Raw genomic sequence first — 17,393 nt, 5'->3', positions numbered from 1 at the left:
TACACCGAGCATATCGAATGCGAAAATGTGAAAATTGGCAGTTGATCGGGAGATCTGAGAAGTGCTGCTGCACAAGAAAACAGGGAACGACTCTGTACAGCACTGTACAGGACAGCGGTTCGTGAGTTGGGATTGATGTTGAAGCTGACGCAAGACGGTCTTACACATGCAGTTTAATATCACGTAACGTGTACCGTGTACTGCCAAGTCGTGAGTAAGCATTGCGAGCGGAACGAGTTGCGGGTTGCGCTGTGAAGTTTGCAGTCACCTGTGCTTTGCGGTGCAGCGATGCACTGACGTACACTGCTTGCAGCCACAGCTCTACATGATCCGTCATCCACCGTCTCAGCTGCTCATGTCTTAACGCAACAAATCAATCGCACCGATCACCACGACTATGATGACATATTGTGGAATGTCATTGCATCAACGTATGCCAAGCAACTATTTGAATGCAGGCGTTCAGGCAGTTAGTTGGCGTACTGCTGGTCGTAGAGCTGTTCAGCCTGTTGACGAGCGTGACGCTTAGCCTGTTCGCGGTCGAGGAAGTCGAGTCCCTTGGTCTCGAAAAGCTTGTCGACTTCGGCACCGGCGATACCTGCGAGGATCTCCTTGGCCATCTCGTGCTTGGGGTGCTCGCCCTTGGCCTCCTGGCGCTTCTCGTACTCGCGCATTGCGACGAAGCCAGCACCAAATCCGACGGCTTCGTGCGAGAACTTGGATTCATGCTCGCGCGGGTCCTGGTTGTCTGTGTGTGTCGAGCATAGAAAAGATGCGGGGCAGAAAATGTGAGAAAGGCAAGGTTTAGTCGACCGGAGCAGATGGGGGAGAAAGCAGTAGCATGTGTGGAAGAAAAGGGCGGTGACACGTACAGACAAAGTCAGCAGCCTCTTCGTGGTTACCGAATCCGAACATTTTGACTGTTTGTGCTTGTGTTGGGGCCGGAAGGGATGGAGGGGGTTTGTGTATCGTGATGAACGCGTGGCGGAGAGGAGAGGATGATCTTCCCGTTGAGCAGGATATATAGTATCTTCACAGACGAGCAAGTTGTTGCCAGCTAAGCTCCATCTCCACATTCCATGGTCTGTGCTCGACCAGATGATCAAAGGCGGGCGGCCTACTAGAGGGCTGCAGGCATGTCATGTCGAGTTCCAGCTCGCGGTCCGCACAGCCTCAATGTGCTGACGCTCCAAATTCAAACGTGACTGTTTCACGAAACTCGCTTTGACCCCTTCCTTCTCCCGTCCTTCGCCTCTCGGATGCGGAAACAGGCGCGCCACTACTGCATGCACACTGCAACACACAAAACCAAGCATAGCCCTAAAAGGCGGAGCTGATCACGGCTGCCCGAGAGCAGGTAGTGCAATGCGAGTAAGGGGCGGGAGAGAGAAACTGTGAACGGGCCATGCTGCTCGGTTAGCTGTCTTGCACGGCTTCTCACCCATTAGTTAGCCCTCAATCCTTCGCCCGGCGGCCCGAACTGAGACATTCTGTTTCGTGCTTCACAGTTACTCGCTCCCTTCTTTCAGCTGCGCAGACTTGCGCGGACTTCCCAGGATGCTTTTCTCAGTTAACTTATTCGAGATCTCGAATTTATGCACAGCAGCCGAGGAGACAACAGCTCGCCCGGCGGCCAAAAATTCGCAGATGGAATTAACACCTGACGTACTCAGGACTGCGCGTTTAACGACAACAAAGCGTGAAGATTCACGATTCGTGATTGGCGTCCCTGCGGCTCTGATTCGTGATCTGATCACAGAGTCTAGCCCAGGAGACACAGCCACCTGCTAACTTTCCAACTCGTACGTGACTGGGACTGTGACTGTAACGAAACCGGACATGTTTTCCGCAAACCAATTCGCGTCCTCAACTCCTGCCCAGCGATGTCAGCCTCGTTTTTCTTGCATGTCCAACGAGCAGTAAAGCTCACGAAGCACCGTCGCTTCTCCCTTGCTGCGTCGCCGTTTGCCTCGATTATTTATAGAGCGTTGAGTTCATGATTCGTGTTTCTCGGGTCGTTTTCGATTGACGTTTGCCGAAAACAAAAGGTTCGCCGATCTCCAACAGTAGTCACATATAGTTGCGTCAACTCGAATTGCCAAACACGAAAGAGAAAGCATATACCACTCGCATTGCCTTTATACTTGCTCTTCATCAGAATCTTGAAGATCTGACTTCGCCTCTTCCCTCGCGATATCAAATTGCCTAGGTCGATCCGCGCCGATGCTGGTGCAAACGTCCAGATCCCTATGCAAAGAAATCACCTGGCAACAAGCGTTTGTATTTTTGAGTTCAAATTCTCTATCGCATGCCCGTCTCGATGGAAGAAAGGGTATGAGGTCGATGGTATTCGTGATTCGTGATTCACATTGCCTCGACCTAAAATCGAGCTACTCGTACAGCTTTTGGAATCACTCACTTTCTCTTACCACCCTTTTTCACCGTTGCAGCCGTACCATTTGGTCCAGCGCCACCACCATACGCCCTCACAGCGCCCAAACTGGATTGCCACCAGGAAACAGTCATGAGAGACATGAACCCATGAGCTACACCAGCAATCGTCTCCACCCTCACACCGTGCTTTGACAGTGCGTCGGCAAAAGCAAAATCGATGAACGGCTCGGCGTTGAGGAGGATCGACGAGGCAACACCGTGATACAGCAGCAGCAAAATGGCAGCGGCTCGCTTTCCGGGAAGGTAGTCTGGCAAGCCATAGAGCAGGATGCAAATGATTGAGAGCGAGAGAGCCAATGTGGCGTAAAGCTGGGTGTTTTCCATTTAAATGGACAAGTTCGAGGTCAAATTCAGTACTCTCAAGACACGTATATCAGAACAGAGAGGATGAGGGAGCTTACCTTGATAATGATGGCAGTGGTGTTGTTGATCTCGTCCTTGAAGTGCAGACTGTGCGTGAAGAAGAGACCGATGAAGGCCACCGGCGCTTCAGTTGCAGCGTGGAGGAGCCAGATGATGTTGAACACCGAGAATACGCTAGCGCCAGCGCCTTGAGGCGAGGCAAAGGCGGATTGTGGATGAGCCATGTTTCGTCTACAATCGTCCCATGCCGGTGGTGGTGGTAGTGGTAATGGCGAGCAGAGGGGGTTCGAAGTGCATGCAACGTCAAGCGAAGGCACGAATAAGTCAAGGCTCTGCTATCAGTCGCTTTCGGCGGTGGGTGATCCGTGCCAATCACACGACGTCTTCCTGACGTTCTGCGGATATTCACGATTAGAGTCGTAAGCCAATCTGCAACGAGCACGTGTTTGTTCATGATTGTCACCGAGTGAGGTCTGACATCCTTATTTCGTCCAAGTCCGTGTTCTCGGTCCACCGTCGCTTTTTCTGTCGCTGAAATTTCGACGTACTTAGGACAGTCACGAGTTGACCCTTTTCGTGGCTCCTCCAGGGATATCAAAATAGATAATCTGTGAATCATGCCACTAACGTAAGTTACAGCTATTGGTCAAACCTCTATCATTTGTTGATACTGGTACTGTCACTATCACGGGCAAACCCTATTACGCAAGGAATCGAGACGATGCACGGCGACGTCGCCGTTCCATACTTCCTCGTCTGCCTGCACATCGAAGCTAGGCAAGCCAAGCTGCTCGATAACGAGTGAGGCAGAGACCGCGCCGTGCATGGCTGCTTGTTTGACCCTTGTTGTCGGGTCCAGTGCGTTGTCATTGTCCGTGTGCACGAGATAGGCGCTCAAGCCTCCGAGGAACGAGTTGCCTGCTCCTGTGACGTCTTTGATGGACTCTGACGATGTGTGCCATGCTGGAATGTGATAGAACCCAAGACCTGCTTGACCCACCACGGAACCCCAAGCTCCACTTCGGATGCAGATGATCGGGCCGAAGGGCTTAGCCTGCTTGACTGCATCAGGCATTTGGTTGTAAACATGTCTCGCAAACCCACCGGCGAGCTTGTCGGAAACAAAGCGGAGGATGATCTCGGTTGATGCCTCCTTGTCCTCCGAGGCGCGCTCGAGAACGCTTTGCCATTGGTCAAACACTCCAAGCAACGTTGCCGCTTCCTCGTGATTCGGGCTGAACACTGCAAGCCTTGGCAAAACTCGAAGGCAATCTTCAAGATTCTCAATGATGCACGAGTCGGGTATTGGCTCATAGACGAGTTTGGGAAAGCTTGGCTTTTGCTCTTGTTTGTGCTTCTGCTGTTCGAGAATGGCATCGACCTGTGAAATGGTTTCAAGAGCGCGCTCTGGCGAACAGACGAGATGGATCCATTGCGGAAGCCTTGGCGGATCGCTGGGCGAGCACGCAAGAAGGTCACTTGGTTCAAGCCGAATCTTTTTGGACAGGTAATCAAATCCACGATGATCGCCTCTGTAGATGTTGAGGGCTCTCGTTGTGCGATCCGGTCTTGATCTGTAGTGCCACATGGAGAATGATACTTGAGACTGTGAGGAGGAGGGAGTACGATTGAACTGGTCGAGCACAGCCTGATCTGAGCTACTCCAGTCGACACCCCGATCGATGATCACTTGGATCTCGGAAGGAGGGAGCCATACGCGAGCGCCGATGGCAAAGTAGCAGCCTCCACCTCCAATCTGGTCTTGAAACCCCCTGTTACCCAGATCGGCACCGGTTGTGGGATCCAGGTATTGGAACGAATCGATGATGAACATGCCCATGCTCGCGAGTCGGATTGGCGGGAACGCCATGCTGGGCAATGGTGGCGCGACAGTCAGGCGGCAGTGTGCATCCAATCCGATTAATTGCTACCGCGCCTGAGGCTGGTTGCAAGAACGACAGAGAACGAGACTGACGACGCTGTGAAAAATGGATTGTGTTCAGGGGTTCGACAGGAATACAGAGGGGCATGAATCGTGAATCGTGAATCACGTATGGTGAGCAGGTCCGTGCGATTCATGATTCACATGTCATGGGTAAGTGAATTCACGATTCACGATTCACGATTCACGATTCACGATTCACGATTCACGATTGTTGATTGTTGATTGTGGCGAGTGAATTTTCTGCCACTCGTGACTTGAAAAACAAATCACGAATAAACGCACTCCACCGTGCACGTCAAGACGCGAGATGGGGGAGACGAGAGAGCCGAAGCCCCTGACGGAAGTCGTGGTGGCAATTTGGCCCCTGTTGGACTTAACGTAGGTTAACTCGTGACTGCTACTAACTCAGCGTGCAGTAACGTGGCAGATTACGCTGTCAGGTGGCAGTCGAGAAAGCTCGTTGGCTCGCTGCTGGCTTGCCAAGCGGGCCATTCGTGATTGTCATAGAAAGCAACTAAGTTAACTCACTCGTGACTGTACCAAAGCCACTTTACACGTGCCCCTGAGCTTGGAAAAGCGAGCATCGAGCATAGTCGGGAGTAGGATCAGAGCGAACAAAAAGTGGAGTTGCGATTCCTTATTCGTGACTCAAACAACTCACGACTGTGTATTGTTCGTGTTGTTCTGGCTGCACTCGTGACTGTGACTCTGTGAATTCTCTGTCGTGAGTGTGAGTCTTGAGTGTGACTAACTAACTAACGTCACGAGTGGAAATTACAGCCGCATAGAATTTTGGAATTTTGATTTAGGGGCTCATCAACCAACACGACCCTGCATGAACCGTGAACCGTGAACCGTGTACCACACAAACCAACTTGACTGGTCACGGCGATGAGCTTCCTGCTTTCCTCTGTGCTCCATAAGCACCGACCTTTTCATCTCTCGTCTTCCCTCCCACCATCACAATCATCGCATCCATCGTTCATATCATCACACTTGTAACGAACCACTCACGATCTCCTTCAAGACCTCGACACGATCATCTCTAACGATTTCCCTTCTGGGCTAGCTACTTTTGACCCCTCACTATTGTCGTCATTCTCTTTTGCCAAGGACACTCTTCAATCAAGCTTTTATTTGGTACATCACTTGACCATGGCGAATGCCGATCCACCCGCCATCTCGACGCCATCCCGGCCTCGCTATTCTCTCGCTCCAAAGCGCAGCGGTACCTTCTCCACTGCAGCCAACGCGATGCCCAACGTAGCTGGCTTCAGTCCTGGAGGCCAAGTCTTCGAAGGCTACTCCTACCTATCTCGCTCTACATCCATGTCCACCTCGACCAGGTCGCGTCCCAAGGGCTTGCAAAGCAGATCATCTGATCTTTCCTCGCCGCCTCCCCAAGTCGCGTCTCACAAACTTGTCACATCCCCTTCTTCGCCCCGCGTCCCGCTCCCAGTCATCTCGCCTCTCACCAGTCCCTCTGCCAACAACTTCGACCTTCCACTGCGCAGCAAAACACTTCACCGGCTGTCGAGTTCCACCAGCACGCCTGACCTACATTCCATCTCGGATCGCGCTCCTCACTCCGACTTGGAAGCAGAACGTCTGGTCGAAGCGGTCGCAAACCTTCCCCACAATCCCAAAACGTGGCTCCCTTCGCAGGTAGCTCTCTATCTCACGCACGTCCTCGGGCTAGTGCCTCGACCCGTCGTTGACGACGTGACCGCCTATGTAAGGAGCTCCAGGATGGGCGGCCGTGCCTTCCTACGCCTCAGCGAAAAAGATCTTGAGCGCCAAGGTCTCAATCTCAAGTGGCGTAAGCTCATGATCGAAGCCGTGCGCAAGCTGCGACGCGATGCTCTTCGTGGCCGAATTTGGGGTAATGAATCTGGCTCTCTGCGTTGGCCCAAATCATCCCACGATATGGAGCGCGAAGAGACGGAAGAAGATGAAAAGCGCGCTCAAGAAGACGATCACTCTCCACTGGAACGCGACGCCATCGCGCGCAGTTCAAAGACCACCAGCAAGCTCACACTAAAGCGTATGCGCGACAGCCGCAAGGTGCGCGGAATGATCCAAGCCTTTCAAACGTCACCCGAAAAGCAAGAAGTTCCTTTGAGCAGCCTTTCCATCGATGCTCCCTTCGGCCAAGGCTACGTACGCGATCAGGCGCAGCAGATCCTCTCCGAGGCCGAGGAAAAGAAACTTTCACTTCGTCGTCCTTTGCGACCTCGTAGATCGACTGCCGATTTTCCCTGGCTCGAGAATTCGTCTGGTGCCAAACAGCACGATATTGAAGCCTTGCTCGCTGGCCTAACCGATCAGGAAGCTCAACAACTCGCCGACGAGCTGGGTATAGATGATCTGCAGGACACCGAAGCCATCAGTAAAGCTCTCCAGGACAATCATACACACTCCAACGTGTCCAGCGAGAGTATCGAGGACGTCTTGATGATGCCCACTCTGACTCGTCACGGATCTACCGACAGCACTTCTGTTGAAGGCGAAAGCTCGCTGTCCGAATGCAGTGCTTTTGAAAGCGAGCTAAGCGAGCTCGACGACGACGCCCATGGTCATGCGGGAGGCCACAAGCCGCGGTACAGTGTGCTCGACCAAGACGTCATCCGAGCTATCCTGGCTGGCGATGACACTCTTCCAGACCAGGACGAGACTTTTTCTATCGATACGTCGACAAAGAGCTCGCTCATCCGATCGCACACCACCGCCTCGATTGTGAGACCGAGCCGTCCGTATCGTGCTTCTCTGTACACTGACGAGGAGTTGGCCGCCTTAAACGACGATTGCTTCCATACCAGGACAGAGAGTTCTCAGGAGCTCATCGAGGCCTTGATTTCGTCGGGACAAGCAGCAGACGAGACCTTTGCCGAACCCGACTTTGGTACCGCTCGATTGCGCTCCGCCGAGGAAAAGGTTCTTGACGTACCTCCCATTCCCAGCTTTGAGCCCACTTTGTCCGAACCACAGCAGCCGTCGCAACCGCAACAGCAACAGTTGCCAACGGCAGAAGCTGTCGAGACTTGCGATAACTACGTCTTCACTCTTCCAGACGCACCTGTTCGCCACTCGACCAACTCGATCCGCCGCACCGCAGGACGCAAAGCCACCTTCGGCAGCAAACGCGGCAAAGCGATTCTCTCATTACTCAACTCAGATGCTGAGAACAGCGAGCTCTTTTCTTCGCTTCCTGGAGCTTCATCGCTTCGACTGAGCTCCGCCGTCACTCCAGCTGCCGCAGAAGATGAAGAAGGCTGGGGCGGAACGCTGAGTCGCAGCTCCAGCCGTAAGAGTCTCAAAGGTGTCTTTGATGTGGCTGTGTCGCATCCGTCGCTGGCTTTGCGCAAGCGCGGCTTGGAGCGGGTAGCCAGTGAGGCGGAGGCCGAAGCTTTGCATGCCAAGATGGACGAGGTCGAGTGCGACGCGGTTGCTCAAGTTCAAGAGGTCCAGGTACCGGTGGATAGGTACTGTGAGACTGTATTGCCAGAGGACGACAAACACAGCGAGATGGCTCGCAAGCCATCTGTGGAACAGCGGCTGTCGTCGCTGTTTGACCAGGACATGGAGACACGTACTTCGGATGATGTCCGAGATGCTCCGGTCGACACTGCGCGTCCACCTAAGGAGGAGCAGGAGCACAGAGACGAGCTTGAACACGATGATACTGCTGCAGCGGCTGAAGGAACTTCAGAAGTTGTAACCGATCCGGTATCAGTAGATGCTTCGTCCTATGCTGCAGTGGATGCTGTTGCAACAACGCCGGCTGACGAGATGGAGCATGCTACCGTGACAGAAGCCCGAAGCACTGAAACGACGTCTTGTGAGATTTCAGACGAGCGCGTCGATGTCGCTGCGATCAGCAGCTCTCTGCCGGCGATCACCAAGCAAGCCGAGAACGGTGATCATGGTACTCAGGCTCAAATCGATGAAGCGTTACATGCGGAACACGGCAAAGCTTCTAGCATGCTCTCTTCAGAAGAGCCGTTGGAACTCGCCTTCAATCCCACGTCTGCTCCTTCGGACGCCATCACTTCAGGCTCGCCTTCTTCTCAGTCTGATCCACAGATGTTGGTCCCACTGACGGTGCTCGAACCGCACCCTTCCGGAACGGGAAGCATCAAGAAACGATCTATGGTACTCGTAGATCGAAGACGCTTCGAAAGCTTAGCTAGGAGAATGACGGATCTCGAGGCGCAACTCGAGTCAATCGATCATCCGTCTGCTGGCTCTAGTCGGCGAGGTAGTGTAAAAGGTAGTGGTGGGTTGAGGGGTATGTTTGAGCAGCCTAAAGTCACGGTGGAGGAAGAGGATGTTGACGCTGAGGTTGAGGATGAGGTTAACGTGCTGGAGGAGATTCTGGCCGCGACCGCGGCTGCGACTGCGACTGCGACCGGTGCAGTCGCACAGGGCGCCACGGACCACGTTGCTATCGAGAGCAAGATGCAGCCGCTCGAGTTGGACAATCAACCTGGCTCGCATCGCTTAGGCTGGAGGGCTCTACTGACCCCGTCCAGTTGGCCGGCATACCTTTCCTCTCTGAACCCATACTACTCGAGCGCGAATGCCACATGCGCTACTACAACTGCGGACCACCAAGACGACTTGGACCTCTACGCGCTCCTCGGTCGTCCCGAGTCAGATCACGAACGCCACCTCCTCACCATAGGCGCCATCCCAGCGTACATGCTTGGTCTTGGCGCAGGCCTCGGCTTCGTACTCGTCAAAGAAGTGCTAGGTGCTCGTCACTGACCCAAACCCTCACCCCTCATGGACGCTTCTAGACCCTTGCCTTTGTCTCTTTCCACTCGCTCCAATCGATCGTGCCATCAACGCCTGTAGACCGTTCCCCTTGTCTCTTTTCATTCGCTCCAGTTCGTCGATCTCGCATCCGTGATTCTCAGACCCAGCGTGTGCATGGTCTGCTCGCATGCCCGCTGAGGCCAACGCTATCGATCAGATCGGTGTCAGATTACATAGTGACAGGACATATTTTAAGCTTTAAGCCTGGATCGGAAATTGGGAGTCACGAGTCGTGAGTGTGAGGGTTACGATCAATCACAGAAAATCGGATGGGTACAAAGGGAGCGGGGAGCGTGTGACGAGTGACGAGTGACGAGGGACGAGTGCTAGGTGTAGAGGATGTGAGAGGATCAATTCGAGATGCGGTCGTAGCTCCAGATTCTGGCGTTGAAGTCGCCGCTTCCGGTCGCCAAGAGGCCGCCTGCTGGACTGAGGTTGATGGCAATCACTGAGTTCTTGTGTCCCTGAAGAACAAACTGTGCCTGTGCCGTCTTAGGATCCCAGAACTGAACACCACGATCCTTGCTGCCGCTCGCTACCCACTGGCCATCAGGACTGCAGCTGACGCTCAACACGTAGTCCTTATGACCCACAAAAGTGGTCGCACAGTTTGCGTGGCCTCCCTTCTCCTCGGCGCGATTCTCCTGTACCGCCTTGGCTGTCCCCGTCAGATCCCACAGCTTGAGCGTCTTATCCAGACTTCCCGAAACCAAGCTCTTGCCATCCGGTGCAAAGCTGACCGAATAGATCGAATCCTTATGACTCTTGAGTCGCTCCAGCTGTTTTCCCGTCTGCGCATCCCAGACGCGCACCAACGTGTCCAGCGCACCGGCAGCAACCAGCCGGTTATCGCTGCTGATACTGACGCTTGTAACGCCAGCCTCACTAGGCCCATGCTCCAATCCAGGTGAGGTATACAGCGTATGCAACAGCTGACCGTTCTCCACATCCCAAATCCTCACCGTCTTATCTCCGGATCCACTTGCAATGATTCTGCCATCCTTGCTATAGTCGAGCGAGTAAATCTCTTGCTTGTGACCCGAGAAGAGATGCTTGACCTTCTTCTTGCCAATATCCCAAATCCGAATTTGTCGGTCCTCAGCTCCCGTAGCCAAACATTTGCCATCGGGACTGAAACAGACCGAGCGGATGTACAAGTCTCCCTTGGAGTTGGCAGATTGATCTGTAAGGACACACGTCTTGGCTCCGGTTTTGGTGTCAAAGATCTGCGCAGACTTGTTGCATCCTGTGGCCAGATATTTGCCATCAGCCGAGAATCGAACGCAACAAACGACAGATTCGTGTAGGAAAGTGTGGACGAGGTTGACATCGAGCGTACGCTTGACTTTGGGGTTGAAGATCGCGAGCCAATCGGGACCTTCCTTTTTGAGCTCTTTGGGAATCTCGTCCGGATCCATGTCGCTCAAGCTAGCGAGCGTGACGTTGCCAGCAGCTGCTGCGGCAGCTCCAGGAGAGTCGGCGCTAGCCACTTCAGAGGGTCGCGAGTCTCGATCCCTTGCATCGCGGTGCATGTCACGGTTGTACAAGTTTGATGGAGGCAGAGGCGGAGCACCGTGCGGAGACTGCACGGGACCAGGTCCGAGATGGGCACCTCCGCCAACGCGCTGGTCGCGATCCCACTTTTCGTCGGCACGAGGAGGCGGTCCGCGATCGCCGCGTTCCTCCTTCTTGATCCAATCGCGTTCCCGTTCTGGTCCAGGGCTGGGAGGTCCACTGTAGTGCGATGCAGGACCTTCGACGCGCATGCGTTTCGAGTCTTTGCCGCCGGGTGTAGGGCCGCGAGGCGGTTCACGCTCTCGATCGAAGCCATTGGGACCGCGTCCGTACTCGGAGCCAGGACCGCCGAGAGCGCCGTTGCCGTTGGGACCAAACATGGCGGCGGAACCAGCCCCGCCTGGGCCACCGGGAGGGGGCGGTCCACCAGCTGAGGCAATCGGCAATGGGCCCGAAGTGGCGGAAGCAGGAAGATGCGGAGGGCCGCTCATAGGGCCGGTTGCTGAAGCTGCGCCGTGTTCTGAAGAAAGACCTCTGGAATCGAGAATGCTACGAAGACGCTTGACCTCTTCTTCGTATCTGTAGTGGCAAGTGAGACGAGCGTGTCAGGATGAGAGCCATGCTTTCGTGATGCGATCACGGATGGAAACACTTACTGTTGGATGATCTGGGTGTGACGCTTCTCGAGCTCGTAAAAGTGAGTCTGCATCATGTTGACTTCACTCACTTGCGATGTGACTGCGAGGTTGAAATGAGTTGATCAAAACAGAAGGAAATCGCGTAAGGTCAGTCGCTGGATGGTGCTTCAGGAACTAGTCTGCGTGCTGAAACGTACCTCTGTGTTCCATTTCGTCGCGTTGCGCTTTGAATTGGGCCGTGTCATTTCCAAGAAGGTCGAATTCGTGACGCACAAAGTCGAGCAGGTCGGCAAGTCTAGCTGAGCCGGTGTGAGGAGCTCCAGCAGGAGGAGCAGCGCCGGGCGGACCAGGAGCAGCACCAGGCGGACCGGTTGGCGCCGGGCCACCGGGTCCGCCGGCTACTGGACCACCTGGATGGGGCGCTTGCTGTGCTGCGGCGGCGGCGGCAGCAGCAGCGGCAGCGGCCGCTGCCTGTGAAGGGCCAGCGCCACCTGGACCAGGGGGAGGTGGACCAGAGGGAGGGCCTTGGGAGCCGGCAGATGGCACGATAGAACGGTGAGAATACATGTTTGCTGAAGAGAGGTGTTTGTGTTGATACAAAGGCAGAAGTGTGGAGCCGTGAACCGCGGAGAGTTGAGAGCAGATCCAAATCTAGTAGCAAGCCGAGGAAATGCCAGAAAGGAAGTAGTTTTGTGCTATGTGTCTGAGACTAGCCAAGCAAAGCTTGGTAAGCGATTCGGATGGCAGCCAAGAGCGCGGTGTAGGCTGAAATCAAAGATACGATGGCGCTATCCAGGAGAAGAGTGGTGCGCAAAGGTATCGGATGCAAGAGCAAAGTATGACGCCAGACTTGACGGTCTCTGAAGAGGTGGATGGCACGAGACGAGACGGTGGTATTTGCGCGCTGACTTGCTGCGGAGCGATGTATGGTGCAAGATGGTGGTGGGAATGTGTGCGCAGCGCAGGCGACGCAGCTGGTGGTGATGGTGCCGGTCAGGGTCGGGTCGAGTCGACGAGCGAGAATGTAGAAGAGAAACAGGAAGGGGATGGAGAGGGGAGAGGAGAAGGAGAAGGAGAAGGAACGAGGAGAAAGCGGCAGATGTGATAGCGACGAATTTGGCAGTCGACAGCGTGGAAGCAAAAGTATGGAAAAGAGAAGCAAGCACGAAGCACACGAGCGCGGAAATGGAGAGAGTGTGTGAGCTACGATGCGACGAGATCGTTACTGCTTTCCAATGGCACGCGTTTCGAAACAATCGTGAATCGTGAATGACCAAAAGCCAAGAGTAAGTTAACTTTCGTTAGCAACAACAGCAGCAGCAGCAGCAGCAGCAGCCGCCGTAGAAGCCACACGGACTGAGACGCACGAGCACGCGCCGAAACACAAGCACAAAGCACAACCGACACATCGACAACGAAGACAGACATACAGACAAGCCGCTTTCCAATTTCCACCGACGCACTCTGTGACTTACGACTGAGACGTTCGGCAAGAAAAAGGCTTTGTCGTTTATCCTCGCTTCAATTGTGAAATCTGCGAATCATCGCGCTGGGTCCAAGCAACTCTTAAACTTGCCACAGCGCACACAAAGCGTGAAGGCAGCCAAGCCAGATACGGACAAGCCGCCAGAGTCACAGAGTGAGATCGGGCGAAATTGGTTTTTCTTTTTAAAAGAAAAACCGGGCAACTCTCACTCGTGACTAAGTTATCACTCTTCGACTGCTGTATACACAAATGCGTCAACTGTGCGCCAATCGTGAATCACGAATACTAAGTTAACTAACTTTAGATATTCACGATTCGTGAATATCCTTGCAGAGGGGCCAGAACCGGAGAATTCGTGATTGCTGCACCAAAGCGCGAGTCGCGACAGAGGGCTCGCTCAAGCAAATCACGAATCACGAATTAGCCTTTTCCGTAGGCGCGACGGTCAAAACCCGAAAATGTCCTTGAGCTGTCAGCACTAGAAGGTCCAAAAGAAACCAAGCAAGAAGCCTTCACGCTTCTTTTCTTTTTTACTTTTTTTTTTTTTGTTTGTCCTTTCGAAATAATTATTCACGATGGTGCTTCACGATTGCGCACCCTAACACTCACGACTGGATCAGCTTGGGCCTAACACTGGCGACAAATTCGTGTCTCGTGATTCACGATTCACGATTGCTCTTCTCGGCTTTCGGACTACGCTCTTTCTTTTTGACCGTGGACATCAGCCAAGTGCTGCAAAATTTGAGAATTTTCTCTGGTGAGTGCAAAGTTGCCCTTTCTCTCTGTGCTGCACTTCCGATTACTGCCTCGACCTTCACGCTTCCTTGTCGAATCATAGACCTCCCAGCACCACCACAAAGCTTGACAGCTGCAAAGCACCGTACCACTCGCTTCGCAATCAGCCTTCGCATCACCAAAGCTCAGCTCGGTCTGCTAAGCGTAGCATACGTTATGCCCCGCATCCCCACCGCCAAACTCGCCTCCAAGGCCGGCGCCTCACAGCGTCACAAGCCACTCCCACAACAGTTGCAACAGGATCAACTCACATCCAAATTTGGTCTCGTATCCGCTCCCGGTCGCCGCTCCAAAAAGTCGGCCAAGCCACAATCCGCATCCGACGATGAGCAGGATCAGAAGCAGTACGCCGCCCCCGCCGGAATGGTCACGGGCGGCAAATCCGGAGGAGCCAACACCTCAAAAAAGTACATTGACCCAAAACTCTCCAGAAATATCCTTCGACTCGCACGTCAACAGCAGGAAGAGATTGAGCGAGAGGAGATGGAGCTTCAACACCCTTCTTCGTCCACAGCAGCACCCACCTCTACCTCCATCCCCATGGCCGCTCGCCCTTCAGCAGCAGCAATGCCAGACGACTCGGATGACGAACAGGCAGATCTCGATGACTTGGGTGAGCTAGACGACGATGAGGCAGAGATGGGTGTCAACGGCTGGAACTCGTACGATGCCAACCTCGAAATCGACCCTTCAGATCGTGCGCTTCTTGACAAGTTTGAAGCTGAGCACCGCGCTCACGACGATGACAACGAGAGCGATGCTCCGATCGGAAATGGCGCATTTGGAGGTCGAGGCAACAAGACCCTTGCCGATCTCATTATGGAGAAAATCGAAGCAGCCGAGGCATCTGGTGACGGCCCATCAGCACAAGAACTCGAAGAGCGTCGCATGCCCCCCGGTATCAATCCCAAAGTAATCGAAGTCTACCGCAAAGTTGGCGAGCTTCTTTCTCGGTACAAATCCGGTCCTCTGCCCAAAGCTTTCAAGATCGTACCTTCCTTACCCGCGTGGGAGTCCATCCTCTACATCACCGATCCTGCCTCCTGGACACCGCACGCCACCCTCGCAGCAGTACGCATCTTTGTCTCGACGATGAAAGCTGACCAGATGCAACGATTCTACGAACTCGTCCTGCTCGACAAAGTCCGGGACGAAATCCAAGACGACGGAAAAGTCTCCTACCAGACGTACGAAGCGATGAAAAAAGCCATTTACAAGCCCGCCGCCTTCTTCAAAGGCTTCCTCTTCCCCATGTGCGAATCCGGCACTCTAACACTCAAAGAAGCTGCCATCGTCTCTTCCGTTCTCGCCAAAGTTTCCATCCCTGTCTTGCACTCGGCTGCAGCTTTGCTCAGGCTAGCAGAGATGGAGTATTCAGGTCCCACCTCGCTCTTCATCCGAGTTTTGCTCGACAAAAAGTACGCGCTGCCGTACAAGGTTGTCGATTCCCTCGTTTTCCACTACCTTCGATTTGCTGAGCCCAACTCGGGCGTAGAGCTAGATAAGATCACAAGGGAGAGAAGGATGCCCGTCTTGTGGCATCAGAGCATGTTGGTTTTCGCTCAAAGGTATAAGCAGGATTTGACGCCCGATCAGAAGTCGGCGCTCTTGGATTTGTTGCGAGTGCAAAAGCACGACGGCATTTCCCCAGAGGTCAGAAGAGAGTTGTTGACTGCTACAGCGAGAGGCGAAATGTTGGAAGAACCCGTGGATCAAGATGATGATATGATGTCGGTATGAAATCTTGTACAAGAGCTTTCTGTTGTGAAGCCTCGCACAATCGTATTCCCGTGTGCAGCTCATGCTCTTGACATGCGCCATGTTTGATGCAAAGTGTAAACGCGATGTTGGCTACAGGCAGTTCGATTGGAATGCAGCGTGGTGACGACTACAAAAGTGAATCCATCCTACTCAAGACGTTGAGAACAGCTGCGATGCACTCAAACATAAATGCATCTCCTTCCTGCTCCAACTCCTTCTGTAGCGCCTTGCCCAACTCCTGCACCGAAGCGCCCACATTGCCCACTTCGTTGTACGCACGCTCATTCAGCATCGATCCCTCGCCAATCCTCGCTCCGCCATTCGCTTTGACTCTAGGCCCATTGGACGAAATGCTGGTTGGAACGCCGCCACTGCTACCGCCACCTACACCACCGCCCGCCAAACCAGCACCAGGAGCCATGGGCCAGTTTGCAAACTCTTCTAAAATGTCATCTGCCTTTTGAAATGCCGATTCGCGCGCCTCGTACGAGAGGTGATTCAACGCATTCTCCAACACATTTGCCGAAAAGCTGCAGCAGAGCAAGCAGAGCGCTCGCGTGACGCGCAGTGCCACCGGTCGTCCGCTCGAAGACGAGTCTTCCTTGTAGAAAGTATTGGCATGAACTGTGGGTGAGTTCGAAGTGAGCAGCGCCAAGACGCGCCGCAAGACAGCATCTTTGCAACTGGTGTCGTTGAGTGGATGTGTTGCCATATCGAAGAGAAGAAAGTTGCGCTTCTCGGTGCGAAGGATACCTTTGTCGACGAGTCCTTTGGCAAGCCGCTCACGCACTTGCTTGAGCTGGTAACCGATCTTCATGACATTCCACGTCTCGCCACTCATGAGGTCGACCCATTGAGCTACGGACATGCTCTCGCTGCCTTTCATCATTTTCAAGGCCTCATCGAGTAATACTTCCCCGGTCATTTTGCCATCAATCACCTCCACCACCCTCTCCGTCAAGCTGAACCGTTTGCGCATCGGGTCTTTGGTGATGGCGATCCTGCGACGCAACGCGAGCTCAATGAGTATGCATCCGCGAAGAGTGTATGAGATATTGTCGTTCCAAAATGACAGGTAACCTTGTCGGTCCTTCAAGCCCAGAAGCAGGATCTCTTCCATGAGAGTCAGTCGAGGATTTTCTCCAATCTCCTTTTCATCGTTGAGATCACGGGGGTCGTATGCGACTCGGTGCCCTATAGACTCGTCGTACGTCGTTACGGACCCTGTTGCTGAGCGTGAGCCGTAGGCAGAGATCGGAATGCCACCAGCCTTGAGCGACGAGTTTGTTGGTGTAGCGGCTCGACCCAGGGCAGGCGAAGAGGCGCGTGAGGGCAGGAAGTCGTCATCGTCGATGCGATTGGCAGATTTGCTAGGACCTGCCGAGGCGGATGCAGCCCCAGCTCCTCTGCGCCTCTGAAGCCCGCTGCTCTGTGTTGAAGCCATGCCGATAAGCCCCTATCTGTCTAGCACAACGTGGATTGAACGTCGCGCTGATGCTGATGCGACGAATGGCAGTGAAGTAGAGGATCCAGGCCGAGGAGGGTTCAGGCGCGCATATGTTGCGGCCTCTACGTGGTAGGAAGATGTGTGTTTGTGCGTGTATGTTCGTCTCGTTGT

The 17,393-nt window shown here is 53.9% G+C and overlaps 7 protein-coding genes across 7 annotated transcripts; 2 read left to right on the top strand and 5 right to left on the bottom strand.

Moving 5' to 3' along the window:
- Positions 1 to 470: 470 nt before the first annotated feature.
- On the bottom strand, positions 471 to 915 carry UMAG_03284 (uncharacterized protein; the record flags this gene model as incomplete). The annotated part of the gene is made up of 2 exons (XM_011391393.1): positions 471 to 748; positions 873 to 915. The coding sequence occupies 2 exons, from the start codon at positions 913 to 915 to the stop codon at positions 471 to 473; spliced, it is 321 nt and encodes a 106-aa protein (XP_011389695.1).
- Positions 916 to 2,415: 1,500 nt separating this feature from the next.
- On the bottom strand, positions 2,416 to 3,041 carry UMAG_03283 (uncharacterized protein; the record flags this gene model as incomplete). The annotated part of the gene is made up of 2 exons (XM_011391392.1): positions 2,416 to 2,763; positions 2,856 to 3,041. 2 exons carry the CDS (start codon positions 3,039 to 3,041, stop codon positions 2,416 to 2,418), a joined length of 534 nt encoding a protein of 177 aa, XP_011389694.1.
- A 461-nt stretch (positions 3,042 to 3,502) lies between these two features.
- Positions 3,503 to 4,687, bottom strand: UMAG_03282 (uncharacterized protein; the record flags this gene model as incomplete). The annotated part of the gene is made up of 1 exon (XM_011391391.1): positions 3,503 to 4,687. One exon carries the CDS (start codon positions 4,685 to 4,687, stop codon positions 3,503 to 3,505), a length of 1,185 nt encoding a protein of 394 aa, XP_011389693.1.
- Positions 4,688 to 5,917: 1,230 nt separating this feature from the next.
- On the top strand, positions 5,918 to 9,529 carry UMAG_03281 (uncharacterized protein; the record flags this gene model as incomplete). Its single annotated transcript, XM_011391390.1, has 1 exon — positions 5,918 to 9,529. One exon carries the CDS (start codon positions 5,918 to 5,920, stop codon positions 9,527 to 9,529), a length of 3,612 nt encoding a protein of 1,203 aa, XP_011389692.1.
- A 401-nt stretch (positions 9,530 to 9,930) lies between these two features.
- UMAG_03280 (putative general transcription repressor) lies at positions 9,931 to 12,300 on the bottom strand (the record flags this gene model as incomplete). Its single annotated transcript, XM_011391389.1, has 3 exons — positions 9,931 to 11,674; positions 11,752 to 11,833; positions 11,931 to 12,300. The coding sequence occupies 3 exons, from the start codon at positions 12,298 to 12,300 to the stop codon at positions 9,931 to 9,933; spliced, it is 2,196 nt and encodes a 731-aa protein (XP_011389691.1).
- A 1,870-nt stretch (positions 12,301 to 14,170) lies between these two features.
- Positions 14,171 to 15,754, top strand: UMAG_10827 (snoRNA-binding rRNA-processing protein ENP1; the record flags this gene model as incomplete). Its single annotated transcript, XM_011391512.1, has 1 exon — positions 14,171 to 15,754. The coding sequence occupies one exon, from the start codon at positions 14,171 to 14,173 to the stop codon at positions 15,752 to 15,754; it is 1,584 nt and encodes a 527-aa protein (XP_011389814.1).
- A 148-nt stretch (positions 15,755 to 15,902) lies between these two features.
- Positions 15,903 to 17,219, bottom strand: UMAG_03278 (putative protein involved in protein-vacuolar targeting; the record flags this gene model as incomplete). Its single annotated transcript, XM_011391388.1, has 1 exon — positions 15,903 to 17,219. The coding sequence occupies one exon, from the start codon at positions 17,217 to 17,219 to the stop codon at positions 15,903 to 15,905; it is 1,317 nt and encodes a 438-aa protein (XP_011389690.1).
- Positions 17,220 to 17,393: the final 174 nt, after the last annotated feature.

The sequence above is a fragment of the Mycosarcoma maydis genome, chromosome 8, assembly GCF_000328475.2.
Source record: "Mycosarcoma maydis chromosome 8, whole genome shotgun sequence".
Classification (NCBI taxonomy): domain Eukaryota; kingdom Fungi; phylum Basidiomycota; class Ustilaginomycetes; order Ustilaginales; genus Mycosarcoma; species Mycosarcoma maydis.
Note: the sequence above shows the minus strand (reverse complement) of the source record. Positions and strands in the feature narration are given on the sequence as shown.